The 24,391-nt window shown below is 37.5% G+C and overlaps 1 protein-coding gene across 4 annotated transcripts in view; it reads left to right on the plus strand.

Annotated features, from left to right (window-relative positions):
* GRIP1 (glutamate receptor interacting protein 1) overlaps positions 1 to 24,391 on the plus strand; it is a 790,436-nt gene that overhangs the window by 623,481 nt on the left and 142,564 nt on the right. For all 4 annotated transcript variants that reach the window (XM_027854162.1, XM_027854159.1, XM_027854160.1 and 1 more), the window contains exons 8-9: positions 17,941 to 18,088; positions 20,109 to 20,278. In XM_027854162.1, coding sequence (XP_027709963.1) covers positions 17,941 to 18,088; positions 20,109 to 20,278 — 318 coding nt within the window. The remainder of the gene's footprint in view (positions 1 to 17,940; positions 18,089 to 20,108; positions 20,279 to 24,391) is intronic.

The raw sequence follows: 24,391 nt of genomic DNA on the forward strand, positions 1-24,391 counted from the left end.
TAGTAGTAGTAGTAGTAGTAGTAGTAGTAGTAGTAGTAGTAGTAGTAATAGTACTGTTTAATTATTTGGGACAAGCAAGAATTTTAATTTACTTACATTATGTAACAGCAATGATCATATGTGTGCTTCTACTGACACAATTTAAACCTTTGTTGCAAAAAAAGGTTTGCTGGCTAAGAGAAATGGAGGGAATTTGAAATTTATATTTGGAAATGAATGTGATATAGAAGCCAAAAACATAAATAAGATAGCAAAAAAAGAAAAAGAAAAGAAATTAACAAGTAATTTACAAAAGGAAAAACAAAAAGGAAGTCTATGGGATTTAATGAAGGCTAGACTTGGGGAAATGAAAGGTATGAAAAGTTCATCACAGTTATATATATAATATCCAAGGTAATAAAAATGTGGTTTCATGATAAAGAATAAAAAGACACGTTTAAAATCACGTAAACTGAAAGACAAGTTATATAGTATAAATAAATGATTGTAGCAAAAAGAGGACATTTGGCATATGGAAAAAATTTTTAATGGAGAAAGTCATAAATTTTATTTTAATCAACCAATTTAATTATTTTATTTTTTCCCAAAGAATTCATATGCCACTATCAATATCAGTATTCAAATGGACACACACACTCTTCAGGGGCAGCTAAGGATAGAGTGCCGGGACTGGAATCAGGAAGATCTGAGTTCAAATTCAAACCCAGTCATTTTACTAGCTGTGTGACCCTGGGCAAATCACTTAACCCCTTGTCTCCCTCAGTTTCCTCATCTGTAAAATGGGTGTGACCCTGGGCAAGTCACTTAACCCTGCTTGCCTCAGTTTCCTCATCGGTAAAATGAGCTGTAGAAGGAAATGGCAAACCACTCTAGTATCTCTGCCAAGATAATTCCAAACAGGGTCACGAAGAGTAGGACGTGGCTGAAAAATGACTGAACAACAACAAAATGGAGGTAATAATAGCACCTCCCCCCACTGCTGTTGTGAGAATCAAGTGAGATAATATTTGTGAAGTGCTTAGCACAGCGCCTGGCACATAGTAGACACTTTATAGATGTTTCTTTCGCTCCATTATTTCAATTACTCTCTGTCTTGGCACAGCTCAGAACTCATCTGTGCCCTGTCCTCTTGAGTTATTTCACATAATTCTTCTCCGCATCTTTCTCTAATCCTTCACGAAGGATCCATCCAACCAACTAGAGGCCTTTCTCTGGGGCCATTCAATATTTTGCGGATACCAGGATGGCGTTCAGATTCTCCATCTCATCTTACTCTTACTAAATGGCATCCCCCACCCCATCCCTGTCAAATACATCCTCGTTGATGCGTTTTCCACCACCACTAAACTACAAGTCTTGTTGGCGGTGTGCAGCAGACTCCTGATACATCCTTCATGCATCTTTAACTTGGGCTTTAGATCATGTGCAATTGCAATTCTGATTTTTTTTTTGAGATTATGGTTTGTGATTTGCAGGCATCATCAGGAGATATTGGTGTTAAAAAGCTATGCTTTTGCAGCTGGGAGCATTTTGGAATCATTCTGTGATATGGTTACTCAGAAGCCCTGTTGTTTTTATAATGTTAATACTTTTCCCAAGAGGAGAGACAGAATTCACTGATGTGGTGAGCTCTGAATATCACGCAGACAAAAAAAAATCAAATTGCCCTTATCCTAATCTATAAGAAATTGTGAGGTACAATTGTGAAAGTAATTTTAGAATAAGCTTTCTGTGTATGTATCATTGACTTATTAGAGCAAAGGTCAAAAATCAATAACAAAATTTAAAGAAAGGATAAAGGTAACAGATTCTGCATGTGTTTACAGCTTCTCCAATCCTATTTAAACAACTTGCTTAGACTGAAAAATGGACAGAAATGAAGAAACTAATCTCTATTACTATTTCTTTAAACTTTTGTTGACATAAAACAATCACCAGAAGACCCTACAAACTACTTAGACCAGCAAATAGTTTATTAGATATGACGAGGGAAAAAAAGCAATACGAATGTGTGGTACATGCTTATTAGCAAAATATTACAACAGAGCATGATGAAAGATTAGGTATAGTATTGACTCATCAAATGATAATGAAGAGAATTATAAAAGAAAATTAACCCAAGAAGAAAGCATGATATGAAAAGTAGCTAAGCTGGATCATCCTGAAAACATTTGGAATGAAGGATTGTAAGGAGGGAAAAAAAGAAGAAAGAAAGGAAGAAGGGAGGGAAAGAAAGTGGGAGGGAATGAAGGAAGGAGGGTTGGAAAGAAGGAAGGAGGAAGAAAGGGAGAGGGGAAGGAGGGAGGAAAAGGAGAAAAAGAAGAAAGGAGAAAGGGAAGGAAGGAGAGAAGGAAGAAAAGGAGGAAGGGAAAGAAGAAAGAAAGGGAAGGAAAGAGAACAGGAGGGAAAGAAGGGAAAAAATGAAACTTGAATTTAGTAAGTAGCTACTGTGCCAAGACTGCAAGTAAGCCCTTTATGCCTGATATCTCATTTCAGCCTCACAACAACGAGTGGGTAGGTGCTATTATTATCCCTATTTTACAGTTGAGGAAAATGAGGTAGGCCAAGGTTAAGTGACTTTACCAGGGTCATGCAGCTAATAAGAGTCTGAGGCTGCATTTGAACTGATGTCTTCCTGACATCATGCCTAGTAATGTATCCATGGCACCACTTAGCAGCAGATGGATTGTGGAAGAAAGACAGACAACAGACACATGTGAAATGAAACAGATCTGTTAGCATTTCTAAGGAAAGATGTGAAGTTCTCTTTAGGTCCGTTATTGAGTTTCCCTTTTCTCTGTGTATTCTCACTTGGAAAAAGGACTGAAGACAGCTTTGGTATCTTGGTTTAAAAGTCCTCCTTTTCTAGCAAAGTAAATACCGTATCAGCCAAGAAGCTTGGTAACCAGCGTAGGTGACAGTATTCATAACTACTTGGATGCACATTTTATTTAGGATTAGCCACAAAGCTGATAATCCACCCATGGAAAATTGATTCTTAAGTGCCAAGATTTAAAAAGGGGCAAATGTAGATGAGAGCTTTGAAGGTGGAGGTAGGAAAGAAGGAATACAACATAATGTATTCTATCATTTTAGGGTGGGCCAAGGGGGTAGAGACCGAGGACACAAGTTGTGTGTTGAACTTGGAGGTTTGCTGAGTACCTATTTGAGATTTAATATTTTTGTTAAAAAGGAAAGTCTGACGAGGAGGACTTTTAAAATTTCTATTGTTTTGTTTTAATTTAGGAGATCAACATTTTGAGATTTACTTGAATTAGGAAACTTAGATTGTCTGTTGAGGACTAAGTACATTATTGATTTTTTTAAAATCCCAGTACATTAAATATTTAACATTAGGAGCTTAAGAGTTCTGAGAAAGAGGGAGGAAAGTGAAACACTGAATTAATTACCTGCCAGTGTTTAATCATTTAGGCATTTTTATTGATTCAAATTATGGTAAACATACTCAGGTTAAGGGAGTAAGGCTATCACGTTCCTGGAATCCTCCTGCCTCTTTTTTCTTTCTTCTCTCATTTGTACCCAGGGACTCCCTTTAGAATTCGTTAAAGCTAGTGTGCCACTCAGGTTTTTCTGTGAATAAATGAGTGTTGTAAAACTCTCCTTTGCCTTTAGGAAGAGGATGCCAGTGAATATCATAGGACAGAGATTATTGGTGTATCGACAGAATGAATTCATTGCTCATTTTCAAAACTCCTAGTGTATTATTACTGAATCACAAATGATCTAATGAGTGATCCTTTATTGTGCTCATTAAAATCTTGGTTACATAATAAATACAATATTAATAATAATAATAAGACATACTGATAACAAAAATAGTAATTTTATATTCTTGTGCAACAGACTATGACAATAAAAGAATAATGAGAAGATGGCGACTTGTCCAAGAATAATAGCAGGATGGATGGGGCAGCTACATGGCGCAGTGGATAGAGCACTGGTCCTGGAGTCAGGAGGACCTGAGTTCAAATTCGGCCTCAGACACGTGATACTCACTAGCTGTACGATGCTGGGCAAGTCAATTAGCCCTGATTGTCTTGCAAAAACAAACAAACAAACAAACAAAAAAATAGCAAGATGATGACTTGTACAAGAATCATTCTATCTAAACCTCATTGAAAAAATGTAAGGATGAAATAATAATCTTATAGAATCTTTCCACAGTGATATCAAAATGTCATTTGAAGTCCATATTTATAACATTCTATACCAAGGAAAAGCAAAGACTTAAAAGTCTTCAAGATTAAATTTAAAAGTCTCATCAAAATAATGGATAAAGATGATAACTAAAAATATCTTGTTCTCCAGTAAAGAAACATTGAGCATAAACATATCAAAAAAAGAGAGCCATGTCTGAATACATCAAGAGAATTACTGGTATCCTGAATCAAAACCGAATTAGAAGAAGATCTATAAGGCAGTTAATACCTACATGATAACGTTGTTAATGTGTGCTTTCAGAACTGTAAAATGGACCATAACAAATTTGGAAAATATCCTTACATAGGCCCATACAATAATGATAGAACATAGAGGCCTATCACCCTAAATACATGCTTTTGACTTGACCTAAGTAAGAGAGCTGTACAAAAATTAATACCTCCTTGCCAAAAAAGGGGGGAAGATTGATAAATAACTCTTCAAGCACAAATATAACAGGTCAAAAAAAGTTTTTGCAACAAGCAGGTGTCACGTCAGTGAGCAGTAGTAAAGGCTAACAGATCCATACCGTTGGATTTGTCTAATGTAACCCAAAGTGGTTTATCTCTGGATATAGCATATTAATGACTAAGATCAAAACATGGAACCAAAAAGCCCTCCAACAGTGATATTCACGTGGTGAACCAACAATCTGTCAACCACCATTAAGTGGTGGAATCCTGTAGATTTGTTTGTGCAAACAGAAGGGTTTATTTATTTTGGCATTTGAGGACCAGTTCATTACCACTAGAAATTCCAGAAAGGTTATCCTTAAGGAGCCCAGACTTGGTGATAAATTTAAGTTATTGAAGGAAATGATGGCATCTGTGAAACATATCACTGGAGGCTGGAAAAATATAGCACCTACTTAGTAGCCAGAAAGACATGACCTGGTGGCCAGTGTGCATGCTTACTTTCCCATCTATTAGGAATTTTTATGAGAATAGTTAATGTATGAATTTAGAGCCTCCTTGATTATTAGAAGGGAACAAATAAGCTTTTACAAGCAATGTTCAACAATGGTTCACAATTGATGGTAAGATTTAGAGAATACAAGATCCCAGCATGGTCTGTATTCATAGCAGGTCTTCCTGACTCTAGGCCTAGCACTCTATCTACTATGCCATTAGCTGTCATAGATATGTTGGTGAATTTATTTTAATGTCCTTCTTTTTGTAAATACTTACTATGAATTCTGCTATATGCAGTAACCAACTATCCCACTAAATCATATTTCTTGTTGCTTCGGAGCATATTATAAAATTGACTCTGCCAACTCCTTTCTTTGCTTCTCCAAGGAGTACTGGTGAGCCATCCTTCCATTTAGTGGCAACTTCATTCTTTCATAAGGTTTTGTTTATAGCAGGAAGGTCAAGGTTGATATAATTCATCTATAATTCATCTCTTCCATCAATACGTCCACTTACTGGTCATTGAATGAGGATTTCATCTGTAGATTGCAAAAAGTCAAATTAAAAATTTAAATATGGAGATGTCGTTCAGTCATTTCAGTCACATCCTGTCTTCATGTGACCTCATTTGGTTTTTCTTGGCAAAGATACTGGAGCGGTTTGTCATTTCCTTCTTCGGCTCATTTTACAGGTAAAGAAACTGAGGCAAACAGGGTTAAGTGACTTGCTCAGGGTCACACAGCTGGAAAGTGTCGAATGCCAGACTTGAACTAAGGAAAACGAATCTTCCTGACTTCAGGCCTGGCATTCTATCCACTGAGCCGCCTAACTGCCCCAAATATGGAGATACACATCACCAATTGCCTGGCCGTTTGATAATTTTTTTTTTTTTTTTACTTTTGGCAACTCTCGCAAGAAACTAAAATGTACAGTGGGCTTCCATCTTAGCTATCCATGTGGGAGTTATTAATAAAACAAACAAAATCCACCTTCCCGAGATTGCTGTATACTTAGTGTCAATTCTACCCACTGCATTCCCATCCTGATTCCATTTCTCTTGAAGAATTCATGAGAACGGAGATATTATTCTGCTAACATAACAACTTGTTCTAGGAGAAGTAATCAAGTTAGTTCTAGTGGGTAGTCCCACGTAAAAATTACCTCTTGCTACTGAGCCATTAATTTTTCCTGACCGACCATTTCTTCCTTGTCCCCGGCAGTTACCCTGGGCAAATCTCTTCACCTCTTGGCACCTCGGCAGTGCTCAAGGTTACTCCTTAAGACTGTAAGTTGCAGAGAAGGTGCCACCTAGCATTGGTGGTGGGAGTTTCCTCACCTGGGGAATTCGTGGTACCAATGAAATCACAGATCCAGCTCCTATCGCCTTGACAGTTATGAAGCCTGAGCACGAGCTTTTTGCAGCCAGGCAAAGCTCATCTTCCTGCATGTACAACTTCTCTGTCTCAGCATAAACTGACAGGGCTTCAATTTTTTAGGGGATCACTCACCCTCTTCAGAAGAGGAACTGACAGTCACTATTTTTAGAGTAAGAGAAATCGGGCCTTCTGGAGGTGGATAATGTGGAACTGATGCTTCGGGGGTTGGCATGTATGTGTACCCTACTTATGCCTTTGACATCACATTTTGAAGAATGTGATTTTTCCGACTTTTGTAGCAATCACTGTCATTAGTCATGCAAATAAGTCCCTCCAAATGCCATATTGATTTAAAGACTTTTTTTTTTTAGTAAGGAGGATATGAACATTATGAACTGCCTAAAAGGTTGTCCCTTAGATACAGTGATGTCTTAGACCTTTATCTTTCACAAGAGATTCAGAATTTCTCCCCCCACCTCCAAAACTCCTTCTGCCTATCAGAATAACAGCAGTTGACTAGCGGGGGAAGTATTATTTCCCCCAGACTATATCCTCTCATTCCCATACTTGGCCTCAGAAACCGCTTATGAAATCCCATGACTTATTCTTCTGACTGCCTTTTACTTAAACATGTTTTAATTCTATTATTATCATTGAACTATGTATGCTCCATGTAGTAGTTGACCAAAGTACACCTGAAGAATTTTACAGTGTAGAGAATTTATAAATTGGAGGACCCTAGTAACTAAAACCATATTCCCAAAAACTAAGCAACTATCTAAGACAGCAAGTTACAGTGAAGGTGTTAGCTTTCACTGCTAGTTTCTTCACCTAGGAGCTCCCTGTATCATGACTATTTCCTTTCCCTATCCTACAAGTGCTCAAATGGCTCTGATCTCATTAGTTTGGGAATTCTTTCTAGGTATGCAAATTACAACTAATCCATACCTGCTGTCCTCTGTGACTCTTGTCCATGTGTTCTCAAAAGTTCACCCTATCATATTGGAGGCCTTTCTCACTTTCACTCAACATTACAAGGATAGCGATGGAGGATCTTCTCTCTTTGGCTGTCTACTTTTCATTCCTTGCTCTTATAATGTGACCAACCCATCTTCTTTTTCTGACATACAATTCTTTGATGATGCCTTTTAATGCTGTTCCTTTCTTATTGGTTATATGATACAGCATGCTTACCGACAATTCACCTTTCCATTGCTCTTTGTATGATACACATCTTTAGCCTTTCAGAGACAGTGGTGTTCCAGATCTCACTGCCATATAGCAAAACCTGTCAAATAGTTAATATTGAATTGAAAAGCCTTTGCTTTTATGGGAAACTTGGGATCAATAAAAGAGCTTTTCAGTTTCTCAAAAGCAATCCAGTTCACAATTTTCTTCCTGTTCAGTTGTGGACCCAACTTATTGTCCTCCTTTACTCTCTGTCCCAGTTATACATACAGTCCATTAGACATACTCTATAGGGTATCCATCTAAGTGCATGTTAAAATCTGGACAATAGACATTCTTCATCCATTTTGTATTTCCTGTGTGGATGGACAGATCAAATTCCTTTGAGTGATGACAGTCTTCTAAGAGACAGTCTCTTCTAAGAGACTCTATAATGTTTTGAGGCATGACAAACAGGAGAATCTGGAGGATTTTAGCACCCACAGGAAATCCTCCTATTTGGACTATGTACTAGATCTCCACCACCATTTCTGTGAACACTTTTGGCCAGCATGCATACACACACACACATATGTATACATGTATGTATGTCTATACATATATATGTATATAGGTATATTTGTGTATATGTCTATACATACATACACACACACACATATATATACACATATACATATACATATATCCTATTTTGTACCTACCTGCTGTTGACAATCAGAGGGTTATTTCTGTTATATTTCTCAAATGACATGATGATGATGATGATGATGATGATGATGATGATGATGATAGCTAACATTTATATAGTGCTTACTATGTGTCAAGCATTTTACAAATATTAGTTAATTTTATCCTTACAACAAACCTGAGAGGTTATATTATCCCCATTTTATAGTTGAGGAAATTAAGGCAGAGAGGTTAAATGACTTGCCCAAGATATTTGTAAAATGCTTAGCACAGTGCCTGGCATGTAGGTGATTAATAAAAGCTTGTTTCCCTCCTTCCTTTACCCTTATCAAAGATGCACTCAGTTTGCATGCAAATGACTCTCACATAGATTACTAATTTTTTTAAGTTAGTTTTTCCATTATTAAGGTCCAAGATTTTGCCCATGCTTTTATTATCTTCCTCTCCCTTCATGTTCCTTGTATGTTGGTCCCTCAACACCTTCACAATTGTATCATCTACAGCTTAGATATTCTTTATATATAATTGGTCCAATCTGGCTATTTTCTCTTTTCCTCTTCTATACCCTTTCTTTTTCTTCTATTAACACATCGTGGACTGTGATGTTCATGTGTAAATATGATGGAGAAAAGTTTGTAATGAGTATAATGAAAAAAATGAAAGTTAGGACATTGTTTTGGTAAATTTTGCTCTAAATTCTAGTGTGATAGACCTATAAATTGTAGTTACAGAAATTAGAAGTCCAACAATTCCCTCCTCCTTAAAGTCTGAGCCACGTGAGTTATGTCTTCTAGACTTGAGTTTCTCCTTTTATTAAATAATAAACTATTCTGGCAGTAGAGTAAGTGAATGGATTGTTTCTTATTCAACTATTTCACATAATTTCTTATTCAGTTTAGCTTAATGATATGCAAAGGCACTGTGTTAGGCACTGGGAAAGTAGAAATTATCTTGCTTTCATGGAAATTATCTATATTATATCACATACAAATACGTAGTAAGTGCTGCAAAAGTAATAGTAACAAAATGCTATCATGAGAGGGGGGATTGGGTCTTTTTTTGGGAAGGAGAGGGTTGTTAACATCAGAAGTCAGGGAAGGCTTCATGGAGGAGGATGGTCAACAAGTATTTATTAGGTGCTTACTCTGTGTTAGGCTCTGTTCCAAGTGCTAGAGATTGAAAGAAAGGCAAAGCATAATCCCTGACCTCAAAGAACTCACATTCTAATGGGGAGAGAATGTGCCCAAAAAAAGTATATATGATATACATACAGTATAAATGGAAAGTAGTCTCAAAGGGAATGCACTGCCAGTGGGGGATTATGTTGGGCAGGAGTTACCAGGAAAGGCCTCTTGCAAAAGGTGGGATTTGGCCTGAGTCTTGAAGTAAGACAGGGCAACCAGGAGAAAAAGGTGAGCAAGGAGCACATTTCAGACGTGGAGGGGCCCTCCCATAAAAAGGCATGTAGTCACCTATGACCCAGTAATATTACTATTGGGCTGATATCCTTAAAGAGATCATGGAGAGAAAAAAAGGACCTATATATCCCCCCCAAATTTTTAACAGCTATTTGTGGTGGCAAGGAACTGGAAACTAAGGGGATGCCCATAATTTGGAGAACAGCTGAACAAATTATAGCATAAGAATGTATTAGAATACTGTTGTGCTATAAGGAATAATGAAGGGGATAATAAGAGAAAAAATGATAAGAATTATATGGACTGATGCTGAGTTAAGTGAGAACAAGAAAAACACTTCATACAATATCAACATTGCAAAGGCAAACAAACAACTTCGAAAGACTTAAGAATTTTGGTCAATACAGGGATGGACTGTGATTTCAGAAGCCCCATGATGAAACATGCTACCCACCTCCAGACAAAGAGGCAATATACTCAGGGTGCTAACTGAACTTTTTTTTGAATCACTAATGTAAGAATTTGTTTTAATTATGCATATTTGTTACAAGGATTTTATTTTTCATTGTTTCTTTTTTTAAAATTAGATTGAGCAAGGTAGAAGGGGAAAATATTTTTGTTAACGGGAATAAAATTAAAGAAGAAAACAAACAAGGTATAGGAATGTGAGAGGGAGAATCTTTGTACAAGGAAGATCAGTGTTGTTACGTTGAAGAGTGGGTGGAGAGTAGTAAAGTACAGAAAGATCAGGAAGGGTCAGATTTAAACGCCAAAGGTATGATTTTATGTTTGATCCTATAGGGAGGATGGGTAGCTGCTAGAGTTTATTGAGTAATGGAGTGACAGGGATAGACACGCATTTTCAGAAAATCACTTTGCCATCTGAATGGAAGATGAATTGACTTGGGAAAGACTTCAAGCAAGAAGACCAACCAGAAAGCTGTTGAAATATTCTAGCCATTAGGTAATGAAGGACAGCTCAGCAACTCAGTGGATATTGTGCTGGGTCTAAAGTCCAAAGGAAGTCCAAAGGAAGACCTCAGTTCAAATCCAGCCTCAGACATTTACTAACTGTATAAGCTTGGGCAAGTCACATAACCTCCATTCAGTTCAATTTTCTGATCTATAAAATGGGGATAATAATAGCACCTACCTCCCAGAGTTATTGTGAGGATCAAATGAGATATTTGTAAAGAGCTTAGCCCTGTGCCTGGCACATAATAGGTGCTATATAAATGTTAGCTATTATGATGGATGGTGATGGTGATGGTGATGGTAGTGATGATGATGATGATATAGATGTACCAGGGTAATGGCAGTGTAAGTGGAGAGAAGGGGACATGTAGAAGAGATTTTGTGAAGTTAATGTAACATAGTTGACTTTCCCAATTCTGTCAGGGCCAGACCTGTTACATTTTACCTACCTCAGGGTTCTCAGTTACTCTGAAGAGGTTTGGGGGAATCTTTCTTCTCCGCCATCAGCTCAAACCACCATGGTTGATTTTTTAGAAACCCAGTGGCTGTGTCCTAGGTACATTTAACCACTTCACATCAGATTGTTTTTACAAAGGGATATTTACTTCCAAGATATAGAATGAACAAACATACAGACATTTCCTCCAATAAACTCAGGGACATACTTCTCCTTCATACCGCCTCAATCTCTGGGGAACAGTGAAGGAAGTAGGCTTTCAACTTACCTCAGTTCCTACATGGCATTGGTCCCACCAAGTTCACATCCAAAGCTGGAATCTCTGCTGGCTTCCACTGGACTGGAGTCCCAGAACCCTTGTTCCTTAGGGCATCACTGCTGGACTGATCATACCTGTCCTAAAATCCTAGATTCCTGGCTCCTTATGGGTTGAGCTCTCAGGCTATCTCTCTCCCTCTCCCTCTCCCCTTCTTTCACTTTCCCCCCCTCTTCTTTTCCCTTTTCCTCCCTATAGATAGATATCCCCCTCCCTCCCTCCATGTATCTATTAATCCATCTATTCACCTATCTACTTACCTACCTTATCTGTTGATCTGTCTTTCTATCTACATTATCTATCTATCCACCTGCCTTATCTGTGTATCTATCTGAATATATGAGTTTACATATATACATGTGTGTGGATAACTGTAACCATGAAATGTCAATATATAAAAAATCTATTTTCATCTATGAGGACATTCCAACTACTGAGGCAAAACACATCTATTTTTAGACTTAGTCAATTGTCTTTTTTAAGAGTTGCTGTGACTGAAAACAAACAAACATCATTTTGCAGCCAGCATAGAGTTCTCTGCTGGGTCTCTGAACTTCTGTCTACTTGGTATATATCTTGTACTTATCTAGTTATTTGAATTTTGTCTCCATTAGAATGCATGCCTTTTGAGAGCAGAAATTATTTTTTGCTTTTTTGTATCTCCAGCACTTAGCACAGCACCTGCAAACAATAAATGCTTGCCAACTGATTAACTAACTGAATTTTAGGCTTTCCCTCTAATGATAAATAGTCACTGAGCCCCTGACTGAAAATATGGCCAAAGCTTACATGCCATTGTCATGGCCTTCAGGGACCCTCACTCACTTCTGACCTTTATCAGGCATTATAACAGGCCTGTAGTAGTTTTATATGAATAATTCACATTTCTATAGTGCTGGTTATTTCATATACTTGGCCACTTCCCCAGAAGTATCCTTACACAGGCAACAGTCTGCTTCTCAATCTTTCAAAAATAATATGTTGTTTAGTTCATGAGAGAGTTGATGAAATGGTTTAATATCACTATTTGAGTGCTAAGTTGAGAATAATAGGACTTTTTTGCTGATGAATAACCTGATAAACACCCCATTCCTTATACCATTTATCTAATGGAAATGTTAGCCAGGCCATGTTAGTATTAACTTGCAAAAAAATCATTGTGCTGTCTTGGGTGGGGTTTAATCAAGCCTTGTCCTCTGATTGAAATTCACTGTTCGGAAGGAAAATTGATTAACAAAATGAAAAAATCTTGAGTGTTTTCTATGCAAACAGTCATCAGTGTATCTTACATAATTATAGTAGCCCATAAATCACCACAGTGCATAAGTGCTTTACTGTTGATATAAATATCTTAATGACTGAAACCTCTTTAACCGTGAATAATTTATGTCTATGATTCTTTTTTCACACCCATGCTTTACTGCAGCATGATAAATTAATCCTCTGTCAGGGGCTGTGAACTTGATTTCTTTCTGATTTTTCTTTCTTCTTTTTGTTTCTTCTCATGCTGGCATGTCTGTTTCTTCTCTCCTGCCATCTTCAATGTGTAACTCCCCCTCTCCCAGCTATATCACTTTGATTTTTCCTTTGCATTTGCTAGATATTTTAGTAAAATGTTGGAGCATTTCTGATGGCACTTTTCATAAAGATTTTTGTGACTTACATGCAGTAGTATTTGGGGATATCCACTTGATTTTTCTTTGTTGTTGGGAACATACATCTGAGTAACACCTGATGAATGCTCTGACTTTTTAATGATTGATGAAGGCTGTCACCAGGTGTCAAGAACTTTCCAAATGATACTGATTATTGGCCTCAATTGCAAGTAATTCCTTATCCTTTGCTTTGTAGTTTGTTTCCATGTGTATTGTTTGGCATGAAGAGTAGGGGCCAAGCAAGTACGCAATTTCTGAGGTTAGGTCTTTTTTGCATTAATGCTGTCCCCATGACCTCCTCTAATACACCAGTCTCTACAAAAAAAAAAAAAAAAAGTTTTGGCACCATAATAGGAATGCCAGCACAAAAGTTTCCAAGACTTGAAAGATGCCTTCTTCATTTTGTCTCTAAAGAAATTTAGTCTCTTTTCTTAAAAAGCCAGTGCAAGAACTTTGTGAGCACCCCACTGAAAAAAAGTCTCGTACAAGTTTGCAGTTTCAAGAAAATGTCAGTCAATGTATATAGCCTGCATATAACCTGGATTCATTCCAGGTCTTCCTATTCTAAAATGAATCCTAAAAGTGTTACTTTAGGCTTTTAAAAGGCCATTTCTCCATCTTATCATTCAAGCAATGGTGCCATGCACTAATTCATTCTTCCTTTAGGTGAGAGACTTGTACAAAAATATTGAAAATGTCAATATAAATAAGATTATCATAGAATCATAGAAGATGCTTACAGCCTAAAAGAACGTCAGTGACCATCTTACCCAACCTGTACGTGACCCTCTTAAAACGTTCCTAACAAGTTTTGTTTCTAATCCAATCCAATAAACATGAATTATTTAATTCTTTCCTCTGTCAAGGTGGGCTACAGTATACCCCTACAACAATATTGCTTTTTGTTTTTGACTTCTTTGATCCTTAATCAGACATTTTCTCTAGTATTTCCCCCGATTCCTGAATTTCCTTGAAGATATTAATGTTACCCAAGTGCCATTTTTTTCCTTTTCAATAAAGTATAACTTTCTAATACCAAAATCTGGTCATGAGTCTCATGACATTGTGTCAGTGATAACCTGTAAAGTCAAATTTTCTCCCTTGACTTTGTTGATCAGCCTTCAGTCGCATTTGACACTTTGTGACCCCATGGACCACAGCATTCCAGACCCTTCTGTCTTCCACTATCTCTTGAAGTCTATCCAAGTTCATGTTCCCTTGACTTAGGACTTCTAATTCTCCCTGTTAATAAACACCTGTACTTTGTGCATTAACTACCTGAGGCAGTAGATTTTATTGCTTCCTCTCTTAGATATTATCTTTCGTGAATTACACGTCATCTTTTCCATTCTTCTTCCTCCTCCGTTGTACTTATTATTATAATAGCTCTCCATGATTATAATAACAATAACTAACATTAATATATTACTTTAAGGTTTACACAGAACTTTATATACATAAATCTATGCATATATTACCTCATATATACAAAAATGTCTATATACATATATTTATGTATAGGTGTATATTTTTATATAAACACATACATATATATCTCATTGGATCCTTACAACAGTGTGAGGTGTTACTGTTATCTCCATTTCTCAAGTGAGGAAACTGAGGCTGAAAGCAGTTCAGTGTCTTGCTCAGGGTTACACAACTGGTGTCTGGTCTGAGGCAGGATTTTAACTCAGATGTTCCTGACTTCCACTGTACCACTGAGATGCCTATCAATTTTATGTGGGCAGATTTCTCCAGAAGGAAAAACTGGTACATCAGAGGAGATAGTCAGTCAACAACCATTTATTAAGTATTTATTGTGTACTCTGCTAAGGGCTGAGGCTATAAACAGAGGCAAAAAAAAAGCATTCTCTGCCTCCAGGAAGCTTACATTCTAATTGGGCAAGACAGCATACAAACAATTTTGTACATAGAAGATATATACTGTGTGAATGGAAAATAGTCTCACAGTAGGGAGTACTAGCAGTGGGGAGCACTAGAAAAGACCTCCAGAAGAAGACGGAATTTAAGCTGATTCTTGAAGGAAGCCGGGAAAGAGAGGTGAGGAAGGTGAGGAGAGGAGAGTACTCTAGCCATGGGGGACAGCCAATGAAAAGGCATAGTACTGGAGGAAGCGAGGAACAGCAAATAAGCCAATGTAACTGGGCTGTAATATGGAGGGGAGTAAAGTTTAAGGGAAACTGGTGCCAGGCCATTATCTCGCCTAAGTGACTTAAGCTGGTATTCATTATGGCCAAGTCTAGTGTGGAAGACTCCTTTCCTCTTGTGCCTAATTCTGACTCTCACCAGATTCAGTTCTCCCATAAATCCTACTTAATATAAATGCCAGCCCCTGTACCCTGCCCTCAGGATATTTGAAATGAGAAATGGATGGAAGTTATAGACATAGTTACTTCATTGAGCCTGTTGCAGTTAATGCAGGATCACACCTCCCTTCCTTAACTGGGGAGAAGGAACAGGAAAATCTCAATCAGCCATTGTTAACATCACCCAAATCCCTTCTATAGATTGTCTTGAATAGATACTCAGAAAGTTCGCTTCTCTTGCTTATTTAAAGTTTAAATCAGCTCACAGGATGAAGATGTCCTAAGAAGGTAATTGATTAGGCAATTGGACCTGGTTAGGGTAGCAACTAATCTAGAGTTATCCCTTTACTGAACAAATCTTGTGATCCTCTCATCCTTTGGAGTTATCTGGGTTCCCTAGCCTTTAATTATAGGTAGTAGTCCTAGAGATGGTGTCCAGTAGGTCTCAGAGTCTGCTTGAGATGGTTGCTACTTGGAGAAACTACACCAGTCTACATCCTATTCAACATGAGATTTTGTATTATGGTAACTGTGGCAACCCAGACACCACAATATTGCCACCTTACTTTAAATTATGCCCAGAACTCACATCTCCAGAAATCATTTGAATGAGGATGAATAGAGATTAAAGCAGAAATAATTTTATGATGGAAACATAACTATAGACTGCCCACCCAGGAAAAGGAAATAAATGATGAGTTGTCGAAGCAGATGATAAAAGAGGAACATAGGCATGATTTGACCATGATGAGGGACTTTGCCTATCTAGACATCTTCTAGAGCTATTTCTGCTCAACATGAAAGACATAATACTTCTTCAACTATATGATTTTATTGATGGAGGTTGGTTTATCACAGTGCTTCTTGTGGGTCATGACTCCATATGGGGTTATGTAACTGAATATGGGGGTTGCAAAAATTTGGTAACATAAAAAGATTTCTGAACATGCAGCAACCAAAAATTAGTTCAAAATAAAAATTCAAAGATGAATTTTATGGACTGTCCATTAAATAGCAAGCACCTTCTAGTCTGGACTGTAGGCATTCTTCATTCACTTGGATTTTTGCTTTGTGAATTGTTAAGCTGAAGTCTTTTGAGTAATTGTGAATCTTGTAAGTTCTACAGTGTTCTGGGTCTTAGTGCAATCAACACAATGTCATGTGCAAATAGATACTATCTGGAGGACTTCACATACTGTAGGGAAATCCTTTAGAATCTGTACTGGACATCCTCCGTGATAATGGCAAATACCTTTAACAAATTCATTCCATCTCTGCCTCCACCTCTTAGCCTCTCTAACTTTCTTCAAGGATCAATTTGTGACTTACATCCTATGATGATAATAATAACCATTATTATTACCGATAATTATTACCAATCATAATTATTGGTAATAATAATAGCTAGCATTGCAAATGATGGTTTAAAGTTTGAAAAGCACTTCATATAAATTGTTTCATTTTATCCTCACAACAATCTTGGGAGATAGATGCTAGAATTGTACTATTTTACTGATGTAGAAATTGAGGCAGACAGAGGCTAATCGACTTACCCAAAATCATGCAGCTATTAAGTGTCTGAGGCCAGATTTGAATTCAGGTCTTCTTGATTCCAGGTCTAGTGCTCCTACCTGCTGTGCTGCCTAGCTGCCTAGGGCAGTCCCTCTATTTTTTAATGCTCTCTCTTTTCTCAAATGATCTTGTATATGCTTATCTGTTTATGTGTCATTTCTTTTTTTTTATGTGTAATTTCTTGAGGGTAGAATGTAAACTTCCAAACAGGGGCTGATTTTGTCTTCTATCTTTATATCACTGGACTGTGGCAATGTACCTCACTTAATAAGTATATGTGAAATTGGATTGAATTGAATATTACTATTAATAATCAAGAAATAGTTGAGCAAAATGATCTGTGTTGTTGATCTTACCAATGATGCTAGTGTGATTTAATGCATTTTCTTTCATGAAGTAAATGAAGAAGGGGATCATAATATCTGCCTTTGAATATCTGAAGGACTGTCACATTGAGGAGATACTAGACATTCTGGGTCCAGAAGCTAGAGTGATGGTCCTGGATAAAAGTGACATGGAGGCAGGTTTCAGCTAGATATAAAATCAAGGAAGTTAGAGGAGTCTGAAAGTAGAAAGATGTCAGGAGTCTGTAACCACCGGGTCCATGTGTACATGAAAGGATTCCACCAATCTGTGACTCAAGTGTATCCCAGGGGATCAGGAAAGCACAAGAATATGCTGTGAAAGATGTATCTGTCACTAATATTTTGACACAGAGACATCACTGCTCATCGTTTTGATATATTCTGTGCCTGTTGCAGTTCTGTATGATTGAATTATGATCAATACTGACATTATACTGACCTCTTTTTTATTTTTAAATTAAATTTCCAACAGATTCAGTGGCAACAGCCTCTGGGCCACTGCTTGTTGAAGTTGCCAAAACCCCTGGTTCCAGTCTTGGTGTTGCACTGAGTACCTCAATGTGCTGCAACAAACAGGTCATCATCATCGACAAAATCAAATCTGCAAGTATTGCCGACAGGTGAGTGTCCATGAAGATGCTTCATCTTCCAAACTGCATGACAAAAACAACAAAAACCAAAGAAGCAAATGAAAAATAAAAATCAAGTTTCCTTGCCATTTTCTACAAGTTTTGTTTAGAGAGACAAGTCACTGTTGTTGGGTCTTAAAATTTACCTACCCTACCAGTTATCCCATGGTGGAAGTCTCAGTTTAAGGATTCTCCCCAGATATTTGGTTTGGCCATTGGTACAGTTTTTTTAAGTCTTTTTTTTAAAGAAACAAAGCAAAGTCTCCTACCATGCATTGCCACATAAACCTTCTATTATTTCCATGGAGAAGTCAAGCAGCTCTTTGTTTGTGATGTAGCATGCAGTGAAGTATCCAAAAGAGTTAAACCCTATAGCCATGAAATCTTATTATTTTCTTTAAATGAAAAAAAAATTGACTACCTGGCTGGAATCCTTAAAGAAAAGCCTTGCACTGGGAAACAGCTGTCATGGTGTGTTAATCTTAAGGTTTTACAACCTTGAAGTGTCCCTTTAAGCTGCATTTCTCATTCCTACAACACAATAAAAATGAAACTCCTTTACCTTAGGTTTTTTTCCCCTTCTAATTAATATTTTAGAATGTTGCTGAAGTTGATGGGAGAGAAAGACTGGTTTCCCACCTACAAAATCATTTTACAGTTCCTGATAAGAAAGACTTCATTTCTTCCATTTGGAGTGACCCAGTATATCCAAATGAAATTATATTTACAGATGGAAAGGATGATTAAAAATACTTTTTGCCCTGAGAGGTAGGCTACTAAAGCTGTGGAATAATTTTTTTTAATTTTATTTTAAAATATGCTTTAGGAGCCAGGCTCTTATACATATTCCTAGCTTTTTTATCCCTACACCCCAGTTCTTCCCAGTATTGCCTTTTACAGCAGGGCAGTGAGCAGTAGCCTTCTGTAGTGGTCAGTCTATAGCTCCACTGTGGTCTTACCCTACATTAAAGCCTTTTTTTTTTTTTTTTTTTGGCTAGGCAATGGGGTTATGTGACTTTCCCAGGGTCACACAGCTAGTAAGTGTTATTTGTCTGAGGCCGGATTTGAACTCAGGTCCTCCTGAATCCAGGGCCAGTGCTCTATCCACTGTGCCACCTAGCTGCCCCATTAAAGCCTTTAACAGCCATTGATCCAGTTCAATGGTGCAGGATGCTTTAATTTTCTCTCTCTGTCTTTGTTTTTTTTTTTTTTCTCCCCATTCCACAGAGGGTAACTAGTTAAAGGAGCTGTCCACTTGACTGGTACGTCGGGATGCTGACTGCTGTGTTTGCATTTCTCAACTCATCCAGTAGCCAGTTTCTTGAGTGCAGCAAGATGTAGCAGCTAGCCCCCCTTCCCCTTGTCCCAATTTTCCCCTCAAGTCACCATGCCAGCCCTGGTTTCATGACTTGTCTGAATCTTGCATAATTTCCATCATCATTTACGGTTTCTGTTCCAATAAATGTTTAGCTTTGGAATAACAAAACAAAAAGAAAATGGTGAACTGGGTGTTTGTGTAAGAGTCTTACCTAATATTTCCACCAGGTTGTTCTCGTTATTCTATTATCATTTACACATATATTATTAGTCAGCTACCCCATTCCAATTCTTTGAGTAATGTCTTGCGTTATTATGTACTTACCAACTCTTACTTTGAGATATGAAGGCCTAAGGGAAGAAAAACAAAAAATTCAGGGGGAAGGAGAGAAAAAAGATGTTTTTCTAAATTATTTCCATGTATCTTCCCCCCCATAAAAATTGGAAAAGAATGTGAAAAATACATTGTTTTCCTGAATTTTTCCATTTTTCCCAAGTCTTCATGTCTCTATTTGTCTATCAGGTTTGCATTAAAAGACTTAAAAGTTGATATTGGATGACTCTTATAACACTTGAATTTTTCCTTTCTTTTTTAAAAGATAACAAATATCTCTTGTAATTTGCATGAACAGTTTGAAAGAACTAAAAGTCACATTCCAAACAGGGGCCATACTTTATATTTTCCTTTGTGTAGATGTGGTGCATTGCATGTTGGAGATCATATTCTTTCCATCGATGGAACTAGCATGGAATATTGCACCATGGCTGAAGCAACACAATTCCTTGCCAATACTACAGACCAGGTCAAGCTTGAGATCCTTCCCTATCACCAGACTCGAGTAGCACTGAAGGGACCTGACCATGGTAAGAGGATCTGTTTGGATGAATCTCCTTGTCGCTCTTTTTTTTTCCCTCACAGTTACTGCTTTGTCCAGGGGAATTAGAAATTGGAATGGAGCTGATATGGAGTCTGTCTCCATTCTTTTCAGTTTTATAAGTTAACTCATTTGTTGTCCCAGTGCCTTGCCCATTGCCTGGCACATAGTAGGAGCTTAATAAATTCTTGGTGATTGATTGTTTATTGATAATCCTTCATCTGACAAATACCCCTTTTCAAGTTGTATGTGGTTTGCTGGAATATACCCTCATGGAAATTCATAAAATTGAGGCATGAAAGAGTTTTAAGAGTGTTTATTAAATTTTGTTTAATGTAAAACGAAGTCCCCAAGGCCAATGGAGCAGGTGGAAGGGAGCCACTTAGCATTTTTAATTCTGGATTTCCTTCCTAAAAATAAAACAATGAATCTACAAAAGGCACACCTGAATGTGTGTTTTGACAGCATTACAGTGGATTTCAATATTCCTTCATAATTCATAAGGAGAGCATCTAAATGTTCCTGCTTCAAAGAAGTCATGGAATTAGTCTTCATTCCTTGTAGAATATTCTATTTCCCAGAGTTTCAAAAGCATGACTGGTGTGCTCTCAAATATTCAGAGCCGAGGAAGAAGAGAGGCACCCCCTTGTCAGGTCTGGTCACATCTCTGAAACCTTTTCTTCTCAGGATGATAGAGAAACTGTCCCTACCCAGATTGGACACTACATTGCCTGACAGTGGACAATTCACCAGCTATATATTCTGGTGAAATCAAGAACTGCAAAGTTTACTAATAGGGCCAGAAACTGGATCTCTGATTTGATTGATATAAATAACTCCAGGTTATCAAATGCACCTTGGCACTTTCTGAACAACCAATTGGCTTCAAGAGTGGCCTAGAGCCCTGAGAAATGAGATGACTTACCCCTGGTCCCAGCTGGTGTGTTTAAGAGGAGGGACTGGAAGCCAGGTCTTCTTGGCTTCATGGCCAGCCCTTCATATTCAGTTCACTGTGTTGCCTCTATAGTATTACTCAGTGAAGACCCACAAAGCATTCAGACATCAAGAAGAGAAAAGAAGCTCAGAGATTATGGCTTCAGAGCACACAGATGTGTCTATTAATTTTTAAATGCGGTCCAGCTAAGCATCTTTGATCAAAAGATGCCCCAAGAATAAGAGCTTCATGCCCAAAACCAGCAACCAAAGGATTCCTGTAGTTTTGTTTTCAAAATTTCCCCTTATTTTAGAATTAAAAAAAAAAACTTAAGCCATGATTTAAAGCCAAGGCTGCTTATTTTTGTTTTATTCCCCAAACCCACAGACCTCCTTTGGTGCTGATCATTATGTCTCAAAGAGAATTAATATGTTTCTGTACATGTGGGAAGATAGCAAATTTCTCTGGAATTGCCTTCTTGGGTGTAGAGAGCTCATTTGTATTGCCTGCCTTACGCCTCTGAAAGCAGTCTGTACTTTTTCTCCACAGTTTGAGAAGGGGCATTAGGGGTGGGGGATGTGAATGGGGTAGATAATTCCATACTGAACATCAGCTGGATACAACCTTTTTAATTAAATAGAGCTCATGGAGCTAATGAAATCCACAGTACCCCATAATTCTTATCAGATTTTTAATTTTGCACATTGAGCAAAGTACAGAAAGTATGCTGGACAGGCAGATTATCCATTTTTTTAAATCTAGCATCCTTTAAAATATTTGAATACAAATGATAAGTAGACTCCAAATCACAGGCCATTCCTACAGGTCATAGTGGTGATGGTATTTTCAGACACACAGACTGTTTAATGTGTAAGAATTTCCACAGTACTGTGAAGTTTTCATTGACTTGGGGGAAGGATATGTCAAGCAACAGAGTATGTATCTTGAATAATGCTGGGGGTTTTTTGCCTTAAGTTTTACTAATGACTTTTGTTTTTCTATTACATTTATTTCTGAATATATTCCTCCTGGCCTACCCTACCTAATGAACCTCCCTTTGTAACAAAGAAGACAAAAAAACAGTTAAGCATTTGAATGGTTATATAGTCATAGTTCCCCACCTCTCCAACAAGTAGAGGAAGGTGTATTTCTTCTAGCAATGCTGTTTTGTCATAGAAATGTGATATTCTCTAAATTCCTACATTAATCACTCCCAGATCAATTTCTAAATTGTTTTTTTTATTTTCTTAAGCCAATTTATTCTTCTTTCTTTTTATTTTCCCTACACACCAAAATAATAAAAAGTTTGCTCTAAGTAATTTCCCAGCATATTGACAAAGGAATAAAATTATCTGTCCTGCAACTCAGTTCAAGTGGTTGATTTTACTCTCTAAACTGCACGTACTAGGAGAAAACCTTAATATTTCTTCAGCATACAGTTGGCAAAATAATAATTCACATTTATGTACTATGAAATTTACACACTACTTTTTTCACAGCACCCTGTGAGGGAGGTTATCTGGGCATTGTTATCCCAATGTAAAAGATAAGGAAACTGACTCCCAGAGAAGGACTTATTTAAGTTCTGGCAAGAGCTGGAGGCAAGATCAGTATTCTTTCCAGTACCTTACACTGCTATTTGTGTCTTATATCATTTAGAGGAAACTTGGCAGGTAGGTGGCACAGTGGATAGAGCGCCAGGCCTGGAATCAGGAAGACTTGAGTTCAAATCCAGCCTACAAACTTACTAGCTGTATGACCTAGACAAGTCATTTTACCCTATGTGCCTCAGTTTCCTCGTCTATGAAATGAGCTGGAGAAGGAAATGGCAAACCGCTACAGTATCTTTGCCAAGAAAACCCCAAATGGGGTGACAAATGATTGGACATGACTCAGCAATGACTTAACAACAACAAAATACAGAGGGCATGAGTTACCTAGATCATAGATCTGATCTATCCTATCTCCTACTTTCTCTTCAGAAACTCTTATTTATCTTCTTCCAAATGTAGTATACAGGTGTCTCTTACTTTGAAAAAATGCATGTATACTGTTAAATTATTTGAAAAACTACTTTCTATAAAATGAATCCCATTTTCCCAGCTTGTTTACATTAGAAAAATCAGTTTACATTCCTGCCAACATGCAAACATGCAAACATGCTCATACCACCCAGCCCATTTAAAAAAAAAATCCTCAAAAGGCCCTGAGTAACAAATTTACATCACGGTAACTGTTTCATTTGGTTTCATGTTTTTTCCTATCACGTAAGTACATAGATGTCTTCCAAAGATACTTTCTATCATTTTATATACTTTATCATTATACACACACACACACATACACACACACACACACACACACACACACATACACAATACATACATACATACTATGAGAGGGGGCCATCTTCAGTAGTCTTCATTATTTTGCCACTGGACCCAGATGACTCCAGAGGAGAAAGTGAGGCTGGTGACTTTGCATAGCCTTTCCTCACTTAAATCCGTTTCACTTGCAAGTCATGACATCACTTTCCTCTTGCCATAGTCCTCTTCAAGAACAAAGGATAAACAACACCATACTATTACATAATATATCCCATATACATGTATATTTATTTATGTATACATGTATGTGTATATATGCATATATATGTCATTATACATACTTTATATCAGTGTGGAGCATCTCTATGGCATTTCTTTGACACACTTGGATGCGAAGAGATGAAGTACTGTCCATATTTTACTTGGGTGGACTCACAAAGAATAAAAGTTAGCATTGGAAAGAACCTGCTTTCAAATTCTGCCTTTGATGCCTGTAACCTCCATGATCTTGAACCAGTCTGTTAACCTCCATGGGCCTCAATTTGCTCATCTGTAAAATGAAGGGACTCCACAGATGACTTCTGAAATCCCTTCCCAGCTTTCATTCTATGATCCCAGGAACCTAACTGGGTCGGGAAGGGAGGGAGAAATTTTATTTTTGTTGTTGTTGTTGAAAAGTGTAGATTGGGGGTAGCTAGGTGGCACAGTGGATAGAGCACCGGCCCTGAAGTCAGGAGGACCTGAGTTCAAATCTGGCCTCAGACCAAACACTTGACACTTACTAGCTGTGTGACCCTGGGCAAGTCACTTAACCCCAATTGCCTAAAAAAACCAAAACAAA

The sequence above is a fragment of the Vombatus ursinus genome, unplaced genomic scaffold (genome assembly GCF_900497805.2).
Source record: "Vombatus ursinus unplaced genomic scaffold, bare-nosed wombat genome assembly UNPS02010320.1, whole genome shotgun sequence".
Lineage (NCBI taxonomy): Eukaryota > Metazoa > Chordata > Mammalia > Diprotodontia > Vombatidae > Vombatus > Vombatus ursinus.